Source organism: Chionomys nivalis, chromosome 1 (assembly GCF_950005125.1).
Source record: "Chionomys nivalis chromosome 1, mChiNiv1.1, whole genome shotgun sequence".
In the NCBI taxonomy this organism is placed as follows: Eukaryota; Metazoa; Chordata; class Mammalia; order Rodentia; family Cricetidae; genus Chionomys; species Chionomys nivalis.
Window position 1 is genome coordinate 32,079,196 of NC_080086.1, and position 14,265 is coordinate 32,093,460.

The 14,265-nt window shown below is 51.5% G+C and overlaps 1 protein-coding gene across 1 annotated transcript in view; it reads left to right on the plus strand.

Annotated features, from left to right (window-relative positions):
* The first annotated feature begins 244 nt into the window (after positions 1–244).
* Positions 245–14,265, plus strand: part of Ret (ret proto-oncogene) — a 45,738-nt gene continuing 31,717 nt past the window's right edge. The window contains exons 1-2 of the mRNA XM_057769322.1: positions 245–519; positions 13,347–13,610. Coding sequence (XP_057625305.1) covers positions 447–519; positions 13,347–13,610 — 337 coding nt within the window. The 5' untranslated portion in view covers positions 245–446. The remainder of the gene's footprint in view (positions 520–13,346; positions 13,611–14,265) is intronic.

Below are 14,265 nucleotides of genomic sequence, written 5' to 3' on the forward strand. Positions count from 1 at the left end.
CAGATAATCATGAATTCAGATTGCCTATAGTAGACCCGCACGTCAACCTAAACGAACCCAGTTCCAACCGGCCGTCAGTAAGAAAGGAAATCGCAGTTCCCGCAACAGTCGGGTGCCGCCCCACCTTGCCCCACGCAGTACCTGGAGCCCCGCCCCTACACACACACCCGCACCCCCCCCCGGTCCCGCCCCTCTTGCTGCCCCTCCCTCTGCGCCCTGCCCTGCCCCAGTCCGGTCCCGAGGAGCAGGCAGCGCAGGTCTGCAACTGGAGCAGTGCACGCAGCAGCGGAAAGCGGCTCCGAGTCCGCACCTGGGAGTCGAGCCCGGACGCAACGCGCCCGCAGTGCCCGCTGCGCCCTGGCTGGCATGGGGAGGCCCGGCTGAGCACCGCATCCCTCCGCCGAGACCCGCCCGCTCTTCAACAGGGGCCCTCGCGCGCACGGGCGATGGCGAAAGCGACGTCCGGCGCCCCAGGGCTGGGGCTGAAGCTGTTTTTGCTGCTGCCGCTGCTGGGCGAAGGTGAGTCCTACGGGCGGCTGAGACGGTAGCGACCGGGGCGAAGTTAGTGCTGCGCTCCGAACCGGGGAGCTGACGCGTGCAGAAGCGCGCTGACATTGACTGGCATAGGCCGGCTGCGCGCCCGGTGGCCTCCGGGCCTGGGAACCGGGTCTCTGCGGCTAGCGGCTGCACCCGGAGCGCTCTGGCCGCCGGCTGGGCGGGGCTCCGGTCGGTGCGGGTCGCCGGACGAACGGCGTGGTGGGTGCTCCGCCAAAGCCGCAGCTGCGCACCCTAGGCTGGTCGCGCCTCCAGATGCGGCCGCGTGCCCGGGGGAAGTGGACAGATCTTGTCGCGGTTGGGGAGCAGCTGCGAGCGGACGGGGTTAGGCAGCCCTGGGAAGCCCGCGACTTGCGCCAGCGCTTGAAGGCTGCTGCTTCCAGGTCTTCCTTCCACGTTTCACTCCCACACTTTCTGTAGCTTCTCTCTTCTATCTGAAGGGAGGCTCTTTGGTAAAGGGTATTTTTTCCTTGTGTGTTTTTGCCGCCCTGGTCTTTAAAAACCGAAAAACCTGTGATTTCTGTCGTATCTCTCCCTGGGGGTATGTCAAGGTCTGAGCCCTGCCCGGTTTTCAGCTGGAGCACCTGAAAGTGTGGCTTTTGGGGGTGTAATAGAATCCAGGGCTGACATTTACCCAGTGCTTTGGGCCCGGCCACTCGGGAGTGGAGTGTGGCGATGTGCTGCTCAGCATCATACACACATAGGAGTTCTTTATTAGGTGTGGCTTTAAAGGCTGGTCACTGTTCTCATTCCTATACCCTGGCCAAACAAACCCTTAAGGATGCAGGAGGTTAATCCTCGTGGCTGCACCTGTTAGTGTCCTTCCAACCTATCCTAACTTGGTTCCCCCGCTCTGGAAAATACATACATACCAAGTTTCTCTCTGATATCATAACAGAGCCCATGCCACCGTTCTCTCCTTCCTTACAAAGTGCTTTTCTCTCTCCCTGTTTGCAGCCTTTGAAAACAGAAAAGGCCTTGACCATCTTGCCTCTAGTCCCATGTCCTTCAGAGACTGGAATTACAGACTAACTCAGGGCTGTGTTTGTTGGCCTCCGAGCACCGTAGAGACGGATGTGGAGAGAAGGATGGGATAACTATTTTATCATCCTTGAGGGGGGGTGGTATTGGAGAGTATGTTCCTAGGTCTTGGGGTGCTGGGTCACAGTGCTGCAGAGGGCATGTAAGCAGGAGGCTGCGTGACAAACAGGTTAACACTCTGGAGCTTCTCTGTGTCTTTGGATTTCAACTTTATAGTTTCAGGTGTGTATTCAGGAGTGAACTAGAAAGACATGAGTCAGGCAGCTTCCCCAAACCCTCCGAGCCCTGTGTTTAGCAAGGTCTCCAGTGCTTGCAGCAACCCAGCTCAAGGGTCTGGCCTGGGCATTGGTGGGGGTATAGGGAGCTTTCTGTGTGAGACCCCTGGCCAATAGAATGAGGTAGCCCCAGATTGTGTGTAGAATCCAGGGACTGAGAGCCACTGCCTTATATCCATCCGTTTCTGGATGGCCAAGAAACTATGATAGTGGTCCGGAAAGGGGAGCAGCGGCCTCATACCCAGGAAGAAATAATTGGGCTTTTGGAGAAGTCCTGTAGCCGCGGCTCTGGAGCAGCGGTTTGTGACACCAATGATATCTGCTCCAGACTGCCACCAGAGCTCGGGTGCGGTTTCTCAACGTGATATAAGGAGCTGCTCGGCCTCCTGCGCCCTCTAGTGGTCACGGTGTCGTAGTTGCTGGACCTGTGTCCCAGGGTTTGGAGTGGGTCTGTAGAGGAAAGGGAGGGAGCCTTGCTCAGCTCACACTTACCCCTCATTTCAGGTCATCATCAAGACATGCCCCCACCCTTTCTCATGAACTCATGCTCAAGAGACTGGTGGGCACACATGTACTCCCACAGCATGGCATGGTTCCCTTCCTACAGTACTGTAACCTCCCCCATCTTCTCATTACTGTCGGGCCCAGTGTCCTAGAACTAGAGATGGCAACCTCCTTCTCTAAGTTGTTAGAATTTTCTGGATTTTTCCACTGCTAAGTACAGATACAACTTGACTGTATGGATGAGGATACTAGATTGCAGCTGCTCGGCTCCCATACATATCCCAGAGCGCCTTCGTTCCCCCCATCCCACCCCATGTCACAGCTACTTGGCATCTGCCTGGCATGGCATCTTGTTTAACATCTCTAGCTGTTAAGAACCAAATGATCTGGCACCATGTACTGGAAGGGTCCCTTTCTAGACGGCCCTTCTGTAAGTGTGAGGGACCCGTATGTGTATACACCAACAACCTTGTGATTAAGCCGCTGGCATCAGGCACACACAGATTGACCTCTTTGTTTCCTTTTTCCTCCCTTCCCCTAGTGAGCCCAGGGGATCCCAGAGATTTGTCTTGATCCTCCCAGATCCAGGCTCACCTGGGTCCTTCCTTGGCTCTTCCTCCAGCTGCTGAGCCCCAGTGCTCCTTCTCCCTGCTGGGCCAGCCAGGGAGCTCCTGAGGGTGGGGCCTGAGAGCAAACAGCAAGTGGGGAAGTTACTGAGCCCTGCTCTAAGTTGCCTTTATTTTGTAGAATTGCTCTAGGAATGGGCTAAGTAAATCACTTGTTTTCTTGGTGGTGTGAAGAAAATGGGATGCATTCACCTAATGGGGTGCTAATGGCCTTTTAGCCAGGGGAGGGGAAAACTAATTAAAAATTATGGTATCTGTCGAAATGGAGCCTGGGATAGGAAGGGAAAAGGGAAGCAGGGAGCTGCTACCTCCCTCGGGATCATCTCTGCAGCTTGGCAGAGGACTTTGCCGCTACCATTTCCGGCTAACCAGCAATAACTACCCTGATCATCCTGTGGACAACCCTGTGAGGGTTGTCATCTTTTTCCCATTTTACAAGTGAACAAACTGAGGCGCTCCCAATCTGTAGACTCTGGAACCCATTGAAAGCTAAGGACTCTTCAGCTCCTGGTCTCTTGTTTTTAGCAAATCTTATCTCTGGGCCAAGAGGGCTTGGTTCCAGGAGTAGAGATGGAGGAGGCTAGGAAAAGGGAGTGTCCCTGCCTGTCACATCATAACAAGTCACTCATGTTTGACAGCAGGTGCTCTAGAGAAGACTGGACCAGATCTAGGGATGACAAGTGACACAGAGCACCACTCACAGACATGAGGCCCGAGCCCCTCTGGGTCTGAACAGAGTTCTAAGTGAGATGCCTGCTGCTCTTACTGACTGACAGTGGGAGTTCCATGGGCTAGGAATGAACACTAGGCCTGGCTCTCTCAGAGCTGTCCTGGAAAGGGAGGGAGCCTGTGTGCTCAGGCTTGGCTAGAAGACATGTTTGTGTGTAGCCCGAGGGCTGGTGGGGACAAGGCACTCAAGGATTGTCCTCTGCACAGTGTCTGATGAGGCACCTGGTGCTCTAACCACGGGGCTGTGCTAGGGGAGGGGTGTAACTGTGTGTCCCCAGGGCACTAGGAAAGACTGACAGAGGAACACACACTGCATGCCCAGGAAGCAAGGGTGGAGTTGGCTGGGAGTCCAGCCTCCACTCACTCAGTAGATGCATGGCCATGATTGCACTGTGGAGGAGTGTTGTGTGTGGGGGGGGGTGCTTCTGGGGTAAAGGCTGGGGTGTGCCTATTACTGATCTCTTACCTCAGTCTTCCATCAACGCTCTGCCTTCCTCTTTTCCTTCCTTCCCCATTATTTTTCTGTGTGAACGCCGTGATGGCACTAATCAAAAAGAGCCTTGAGTGTTGTTTTGCAAGGAGCTATCAGCAAAAACCACACCTAGTAGTTTGGGAGAGAGAGAGGTGCAGTTCAGATAGAGCTGAGCAGTTGGCAACAAGACAAGATAAGGAGGATGCTGGGCAGTCCCAGCAGGGAGCAGCATTGAATGTGGACCACAGAGGAGGTGATGGTAGTGGGGCCGCCCCCTGTCTCTCTACTGTGTGAGGGCTGTCCTCTGTGCTGTGCTATGAGGTGTTCCACCTTAGGAAGCTGTGGTGAAGTTGGTCCCCATTCGTAACAGCAGCCAGGGCTTTGTGTCCTGTGATTTGGAGGAGGCTGGGGCTGTGCCACCTGCAGTGGGGTTCCAGTTCCTTCCAGAGGACAGAGATTCTTTCCAGACAGAGGTTCCAGGACCCCAAAGAGCTCTTGTGGACTGTGCCTGCTTCCTCCCTCTTTGTTTCCTCAGCTGTTCTTTCCCTTATCACCCACTTCCCTGCTACTTCCCTGTTTTCTGCCGCTGTGGAGAGGCCCTGAGCAAGCCTCATAGCCAAGTGATATATTGTAGGGGGCTTCAGGGACCATTCCCACCCCCAGGCTGAGACTGAGAATCTGTTGTGACATCTACTGACTATTGAGTGGAGTGCTATTGTACTCTGGCAGCTCCTTCCCAGGCACACTGGTGCCTCTTAGAAGGCTTCCTGGTGAGACCTGAAGGGCTGCTTTTGAGGCACCACCTGGGCTCTGAGGCGAGCAGGTGGCCAGCCACAAGCAAACACTTTTGTTTGCTTTTGCCTCACAGGCAGCTCCACTCAGCAGATGCTACTGCAGGTTAACTGTACCTGAACAGGTGTGCGCCTGCCTGGTGAGCCGACGGCGTAGCCTCGTCTCTGCAGCAAGAAGTGCCTGTGGCCCTGTGGCCCAGATCGTAGCAGACGGAGCCCTTCTTCAAAACCCAAGAGTATCAGATGCCCATCATGGTGGTCCCAGGTCTTCCGTCCTCTGTGACCTGGGATGCTGGTGTCTGAATTCTTCCGAGCTGTCTGAGGGGCAGTGCGACCCCAGAACAGGAGATGAGAGAATCTGATCAGTGTTCATTGAAAGTGATTCCACTTCCTCACATGGTCCTTGACATTTTCATGTGTGAATTTCAGGGGAAAAAAAGGAGGGGTGCAATTTTTAGTCATCTTGAAACTTAAGAAACCAGAGAATGCTGTGAGTGCCAGGACCTGAATGGGGGCGAGAGTAGAGTTATGGTGGACACGGTGAGTAGCGGGGAGAGTCACTGAGTTTCTTGGACTTTTTTGCCAGAGTGACAGGAAAGATGGGGCCAGATTCTGGGTGACTCGGGGGCTTTGTCTTCTCCAGTCTTTCTTTATGGCCCTCTACCCTTACCCGGGGCATCTACTGCATTGTGAAGTCAGGAATCCATTTCTGCCCACCAGCGGTCCACGCAGCAAATGATGCTGGGAACCACCCCCCTCCCAGGCAGGACGGCCTTAATGTGCTTTAGCACCTTGGGATGTGCTTGCCCCCGTGAGTGCCCTGCCTGCAGACTCAGCAGAGATACTCAGTTAGAGGTCGCCCGTGCAGGTTGATCCAGCAGGTCCACACCTGAAGAGCCCTCGAAAGTCTGAACTGAGCAACATTGCAAATGTTTGCTTCCCTTGCTACCCCAGTCTGTACCTGCGGTTCTGGGTAACAGACTCCCAGCTTCGTCTCCGTGACTTAACATGGGTGCCCTACCTGTGTGACAGCTGGCATGCCCTCTACATCCAGGAATGCCCTCTCCCAAGAGAAGCTGCACCCAAGAGCCTGTACCCTGGGACATAAGCACAGAAAGATCCAGAGGTTAGCAGAGCCAGGCTTGGACGGGCCTTGTGTCGCTTTGCCTGTGTTGTGAATGTCAGAAATATCAGAATCATAACACAGCGCCCATCGCAGTGCAGGGTAGCCTGAGAGTTAGAGAGAAGTGGGCCGAACCCAGGCTGTGGTGTACACATTCTGGGGGTGAGGGGTCTCCGGACTTCGGACCCTTTCTGCTGTTGTGATCACCACCATGACGGAAAGCAGTATGGTAAGCAAGGGGTTAATTTTTGTCTCACAGTTTATAGTCCATCATGAAGGGAAGGGCAGGAACTGGAGCAGAGACCATGGAAGGATGCTGCTCACTGCCTTGTTTGCCACGGCTCAGCTTGCCTTTCTATATACAAACCAGGACCGTCTCTCCAGAGATGGCACTGCCCACCGTGCAATGGGCCCGCATCAATCAAGAAAATTCCCTCACAGACTCGCCTACAGGCCAATCCCATGGTGGCATTTTTTTTTTAATTTATTTATTTATTATGTGTACAACATTCTGCTTCCCACACACCAGAAGAGGGCGCCAGATCTCATTACAGATGGCTGTGAGCCACCATGTGGTTGCTGGGAATTGAACTCAGGACATCTGGAAGAGCAGTCAGTGCTCTTAACCTCTGAGCCATCTCTCCAGCCCCCGAGGCATTTTCTTAATTGGGTTTTTCTCTCCCCAGATGACTCTATCTTGTGCCAAGCTGACAAGGAAACAAACAAAACTTGCTAGCCCGGAACGTTAACTGGCATCTCCAAGTGGGCCCCTCTGCCCATTTTCCTGGATGGTGCTGCGGGGGCCTATGGTGGGCCCTGTAGCTGAGGGTGAGGCAGGTGACAGTTTACTGAAATTGTCTCTTAAAAAAATCTTTTAAATGAAGCAGACCCAGCGTAGGGGTAACTTTTGAAGAGGCTAGTGCAGTGGCACTTACCCAGTGTCCCGGTGTCCCTCTGGTCCATCACACCCTCATTATCCCCAGAAGATAATGCATTACCATATATGCATTAAACAGTTGTCCCCTTTCTTCATGCCTGCTTCTATCTCCAGATCTGCCTGTTCTGGGCAGGCCATGTAAATGGTTCAGTGTTTATGGTAGTTTGTATGTTCATCTTCATTGTAGCATGTGTCAATATGCCCTTCTTTAAGGGTGAGTAATAAACCTCTTTTGTTTGGATAGCCAGCCAGCTTTCCTTGGCCTGGGGAGGTGTGTTTTCCTTTGTGAACAGTGTTTCTATGAACGTCCTATGGACTGCTTCTTTGTTTTTAAGACTTGTTTTCAGCTCCTAGGAGTGGTGTTTGGTCTTTGAGCAGCTGCTGAGCTGCCCTTCCCCAGAGGCAGGGTCGTTTTCAGCCACTGTATGGAAAGGCTACACTTCACCCACATCCTCTCTGCCACTTGCCAGTCCCTGCTGTTGTTGGCTAGTCGTCAGTCCCTCCTGTTTGCTAGTTCCTGCTGCTGTTTGAATAGTCTAGCCTTCCCAGTGGGCTCAAAGTGAGATTTCATTGTGTCTTTGGCTTGACTTTCTCTAAAGATGAGTGATCTAGTTCTAAGACTAGACGAGCTGCTGTTTGCACACTCATTGACTGGTTATGCATATTATTGGACAAGATTCTCTTTAATTTTTCTCTGACAGTCTGGTACATGTATATATTGCATTTTGTCTTGACTGAGAAGCCACTTCATCCAGTAGCATCTTGGCCATTTCTGAGACGTCTCCTGACAAGACAAAGATGCCCTTGGATGGACCTTGAATCTCCGCGGTCCACTGGGTGTCTGAGTTTCTCAGGAAGTCATGACTTTTGCGCCACATTGAGCACAAATGTTCCAGAAATGATGGCATTACAGCAAGTGCAGGAGAAACAGATATCCTAGAACCTCCCTGTAAGGGGAGGATGCTGGAAAGCAGAGACCCACCCCACACCCAACCAGGGAACTGGCTGCCTGGGAAGCCAGGGCTGCCCTCTCACTCTGCCTCTATCTAGACTAAAAATAACTGGGCAGATTGGTCTAAGTTGATTACGGTAATTGCTACTGTGATGTCATGCTGCCGGCCAGAGCTGTGTTGCAGGGATCATAGCCTGTGCGGAAGCAGTGGCCTCTCTTCTGCATTCCCGCTCAAGGTTTATGACCCAAACCGACAAGGTCCAGGTACCAGTGATGGGCCTTCAGCAATGGCCCGCCCTGCCATACCAGGGATCCCAGGATTCCAGTGTGTTTGACCCTGGGTCCTTTGAAGCCAGAAACCAATTCTGTGTGGTCCCATACTTCTATCCCCTCCTCCCCACTATTCTCTATAGTGGAAGCTTGGAACTTCTTTATCTGTCTCCCCCTTCCCAAGAAGAGGCCCATTGCTTCTGCTCCAGAGATCAAAGTGGCCTCTTGCTGCTCCTGTACCTTGGTCAGGACACACTGAACTGCCCCTGACTTCACAGCTTCAAGGAGCATCCACCTTTTTGAGGAGGAATTGGGAAGACGTGGATATATCTCCCCAGTAGCATTTTCAGACTGCTTCTGCAGGCATGTAAGTGGAGGGCCCCTTGTCCTGGATCTCTGTGACCTGATTTCTCAAAAGCACTATAAGCACAGCTGTCACTGAACAGAGGAGCTGGGACAGTCCGGCTAAGTCCTAAATGACTCTGGATGGCCTGGGGCCATTCTCTGTTTTGGTTTATTGCTCAGCGAGATGGGAATCCTAACATCCATTAGGCGTTTTGATGTGCTTCAAACAGCACTATAGAAATGTCATGGGTGAACACTAAAGGTGATGCAGGGGGCGTTAGGATGGAGTGTTTAAAAGGAGCTTGAGGTATGTGGGGTGGCCATTCAACATGTGGCCATGTCCTCAGCCAGGCCACTCTGCCGGGTATGTGGGGACAGCTGCACAGTCCGGAGTCATCAGGGTCAAAACTGATAGTGTCTTGGCCCAGTGGCACCAGTAGTAGTTAAGACCACAGAGTACTCGAGAGAGCCCTGGAGCTAAAGGGGCCTGGTCTCCCACACTTGGTCTTCTATAGACCACTTGGGTGGCCAGGCCTTGCCTGCCCTAGGAAAGAAATTAATTGTAACGTAATTGGCAGTTTCCTTTGTATAAAAGCCGGAAGAAACTGCCAGCAAGACCCACGATTAAGTCAGTAGCAGCTGGGAAATCATATTTGGGTGGGAGCATCCTTCATCTCAGCGAGGCCAGTGCAGCTGGTCTGGGTGGGTATGGAAATGCAGGTGGTAGCTGCAGTGCGGACTGGATAAAGCCTGGTGCCCGTGTTCCTTGGAGAAGAAGGCTGGGTCTGTGTGTAGAAGGCAGCTCTGGGGTCTGGCTATCCCAGTGATCAATTAAACCCTAACCCCAGCGGTGTAATAGATCCCTCCCCTCCTGCAGCAGAGAACTGTATGATGAGGGGAGGCTTTGGAGGGCTGAGCCCTGGGGGCAGGACTAACATGATGGAGAGAGATGCTATCCTGCAGCACCAGTTCAAGATGGGCAGGTGAGGACCATAGGGTGTGTGCAGGGAGCACAGAGCCTCCCAAGCCGCCAGAAGCCCCACCCGGTACCAGGTCTCTTCTGTCCAGCTGCTACCAGCCACCCTGGTCTTCTGCTTATACTAGTGGTCCAGACTTGAAGGAATGATGTGTGTGGACTCTGAAGACGGGTCTGGAGGGGATGCTAATAGTTGTGGGGAAGATGGAAATGACAGTTATGATTGTGCAGGTGGTTCTGGTGCTGATGGGAGATAATGGAGATAGATAGAGGTCTGGGGTGGAGATAGAGGTGTGGGGATGGAGATGATGGAGATAGAGGTGTGGGGATGGAGATGATGGAGATAGAGGTGTGGGGATGGAGATGATGGAGATAGAGGTGTGGGGATGGAGATTATGAATGAAAGAGGTGTGGGGATGGAGATGATGGAGATAGAGGTGTGGGGATGGAGATGGAGATAGAGGTGTGGGGATGGAGATGATGGAGATAGAGGTGTGGGGATGGAGATGATGGAGATAGAGGTGTGGAGATTGAGATGATGGAGATATAGAGGTGTGGGGATGGAGATGATGGAGATAGAGGTCTGGGGATGGAGATGATGGAGATAGAGGTCTGGGGATGGAGATTATGGGAATGGCAGAAAGCATCAGAACTTCACATCTGTCAACTAAATTTTGCTCCCAACCACACTATGAAAAGGAAGTGCTTAATCTCCTTGGGAGCAGAGGGGAAAATAAGGCACAAAATGTACAGTCCTTGCCCAAGCCAGTGCCCCAGCTCTACCAGACATTGTGCACTTGGTCACCCAGACTTAATTCATTGTCTTTCTTGGAGTCCACAAGCTGATTCGAACTGTCATTTCTGATAGGGCTTCTGAAGTCATGGTCTCTTAGCCCCGAGAAGCTAGACTTCCTGTTAGCATCTGCCACTTTCAGCTCTCTTTCCTGAACTTCTTAGATATCCTTTAGTTCTCTACCCTCTACCCTTCAAGCCAGGCTCTCCCTGTCCTGACACACTTCCTAGGAGAGTCCCACCTCGCTGGCCTCCATCTGTGGCTCCAGCCAAATGATTTGGAACAAGCCGCTTAGGTTTGGATAGTTATTTTCTTGTCGTTATGTCTAAGTGCCTGACAAGAAACAGCTCTTAACTGCTGGGCCATGTCTCCAACCCCTTGGTTGAGTTTTGCAAATGGCATTTGTCGTAGCTAGGGTTACTATTGCTAGGGTAACTATTGCTGTGATGGAAAACAAGTTGGGGAAGAAAGGGTTAATTCTGGCTGACCTTTCCACATCATTGAAGGAAGTCAGGACAGGAACTCAAACAGGGAGAGGTTCTGCTGAAGAGGCTGTGGGAGGGTGTTTATTGGTTTGCCCCCCATAGCTTGATCAGCCTGCTTTCTTAGAGAACCCAGGACCACCAGCCCAGGGATGTCAACACTTCACAATAGGCACCCCCCATCCCCCCATCCCCACCCCCCCACACACACCCACACACACCTGCAATCACTAAGAAAATGCTCTATAGGCTTGAGGCATTTTCTCAGTTAAGATCCCCTCCCCCTGGTGACTCTAGCTTGTTCAAATTGACATAAAACTAACCAGCACAGAATTGGAATACCTTTAAGATAAAGGCTGAACGTTGTGTGGCTGTTCATTCCACATTCTGGGTACCCATCCATAGGCACTAAAGCTGCATCCGCCTTTGGCTGTTGTGATGAATACTACTATAAAATGGATGTGTAAATCACTTTGGGATTTAAGTTATTAGGGATGATGCTCTGAGATGGAGTTGCTGGATCCTATGGGGAGTCTGGGTTGCATAGCTTAAGGAATCTTGACATGTCTATAGCACCCACGTCATTTCAAACCCCTGCAGCATGCACAAAGCTTCTATAAAGAGGTCTTATTACTGGTTGAAACCACTATTTGGAAAGTTATTGGGCATACTACACAAAGTCAGTATAGCACGAGCCGCAACCAAGACCAACGTCCACAGCCCTCTCTGATTAGTACTTCTGTGACTCTTCCTGGCCTTCTGTTAGTTTGTTTCCGTAGCTGTGACCAAAACAACGACCAGAAACACCTTAGAGGAGATAAACATGTTTTGGCCCAGGTTTATGAAACCAAAACAGGATCTCTATTGTTGTTAAGGAGCCACATTGTGATACATTGTTATTAAGTCCCCATACCCTACAAGAATGTTTGTTTCCTGAGCATAAGGTAGCTGGAAAACCACGTTTTTCAGTCAACACTGAACTTTTAGCCCCATGATACATGCCTACTCCTTTGCCCCGTAGAACAAACCTGTGAAATACAATTGCCCATTTGCCTTACTAAAGCGTCTTCCAAGATACCTTGATGATTCTCCTTTTGTTTGATGTTTTCCTGCACTTAACCTACCCCACAGGCAGCCCTGAGAGACCCCCACTCTTCTATCCAGGTACTGATAGCTAATTACCTTGGCAGCTGTTACCTACCACCCCTAGCCCTTCCCCATAAGAAACCTCAAAAGTAGTGAGGGCCTGCTGCTCCCTGAAATCCTGACTTCAGGAGAGGTAGCCAGCTGGCTAGTTATAAATACAGTTTTCTTTAGTTAGAAAAGTCATGCCTGACTTCAGGAGAGGTAGCCAGCTGGCTAGTTATAAATACAGTTTTCTTTAGTCAGAAAGTCATGCAATCGACTTTTTTTCTTGGGTCTAACAGCATACGTTTGACTTGGCTGGAAGGGCATGATGGAGCTGGGCAGGAAGCAAAGACTAATTCCTGACTCTCTCTCTGTTACGTCATTCAGGGCCGATCCCCCCTTAGTTGATCCCACAGACAAACCCAGAGTGCATGTGCACCTCACTAACCTCTGAGGTGCTCGTTAATCCAGTCAAGTTGACAGGATGAGCCATCACAGATTGAAAGACAAGCATCTTAGCTATGCAGTGCTAGGAATGAGATTATGCCCACATGACCTGGCTCTTCATCAGGACATAGGATATTTTCATTTACCCCAAATTCATCTGTCACTCCCAGGCTGTCAACCCTATATGCACCTACCAGCCCCCATGATCACCTGAAACCTGCTGAGACTCTGCCTGATGGCTTCCACTGGGCAGGGTGTCTGTGACCCACTCAGGTGAACGTGTGCACCAGTGGTCCATTCCTTTTCATTGCTGCCCTAGAATTGTATGGCACGGATGTACCAGTTTGCTTCTCCGAATCCCCACTGAAGGGCATCTATGTTGCCAGCTCTTGGTTGCCTTGAGTAATTCTGCCATGTAGTATTAGAATACTTGATGGATGTGTGGTTTAGGTTCTGCTGGATAAATGCAGTGGAGTTGCTGGGTTATATGTAAGAGCATGTTCTGATAAAGATAATCACTTTACAGTGCTCTCTGTTTCTGGTGACTGGTATCTGCCCTGCTTGTTTAGCAGTGTCTCGTATCTATGAAACATCCTCTGGCCCCCGGTGATTTGCTGAGAAGCTTATTGAATTCCTGGATCATGTATGATCCCAGGGCTCACCACATTGGGGTAGCTAAGAATTATTTTGTGACTTTTGTACTCTGCCCCACTCCCTATTCCTTATTTTTCTATCTTTGCTTTAGTGTGGTGTAATTATCAGTCATGTTTAGCTGTGTTCATGTTTTTTGGACTTGAGGTGAGAAATTTTTGCTAAGGTTAGAATTTAAAGTTAATGCTTTTTGACCATGAAGAAGCTGTTTCTCCCACCGCGGCTCACACACTCTCCTGTCTCCTGCAGCCCCACTGGGCCTATACTTCTCAAGGGATGCTTACTGGGAGAGACTGTATGTAGACCAGCCAGCTGGCACACCTCTGCTCTACGTCCATGCCCTACGGGATAGCCCTGAAGAAGTGCCCAGCTTCCGCCTGGGCCAGCATCTCTATAGCGCCTACCGCACACGGCTGCATGAGAATGACTGGATCCGCATCCATGAGGACACTGGCCTTCTCTACCTCAACCAGAGCCTGGACCACAGTTCCTGGGAGCAGCTCAGCATCCGCAGTAAGGGAGTAACCTGGCACCCCATCCCCATTCCACTTTGGCCTAGCCCTCAAGGTGCCCTCATCATAGCTGCCAGTCTGTGGCTAGATATGGCTTCCTTAAGGCTTCTGTGAGCAAGGGTGTACAGTGTGGGGTGAAGGCAGCTGCTTGTAGCCAGTTTAATGAGGGACCCCTGACTTTGGAAGCACTAATTACTCCTGGGCCTCCTGAGGCTATTGGGAGTTGGGAGGACCATTAAATAACTTGGTACTTTCTGTCTAAGCGGAGAAGATGCTATTTGCAGTGGGGGCACTAAGGGTGTGCAGGTTGTGAGAGAGAGAGAGAGAGAGTCTAAGGAGCTGGGAAATCCCCAGACGGTTAATTTAGCTGGTGACCTGGAACTTGCTGAAGAACACCAGGTCCCTCCTGGGAAGCATGTCTCCCCATCTGCAAGAGGCTAGAAGAGGTGTCCAGGAAGGAAGCAGAGTGGATGGAGACCTAGACAGCAACAAAAGCCGAGGCTGGAGCTGTAGTCGAGACCACACAGGATGCTAGCTCTGGTGGGGGGAATGGGGGGCCCGTGTGTCACGATGTGGTGGTATGAACTGGGTAGCTCACACCTCCCAGCACTTCCTTTGAGGCATGACGTCACTCATTACACTCCTGTCTGCAAGTG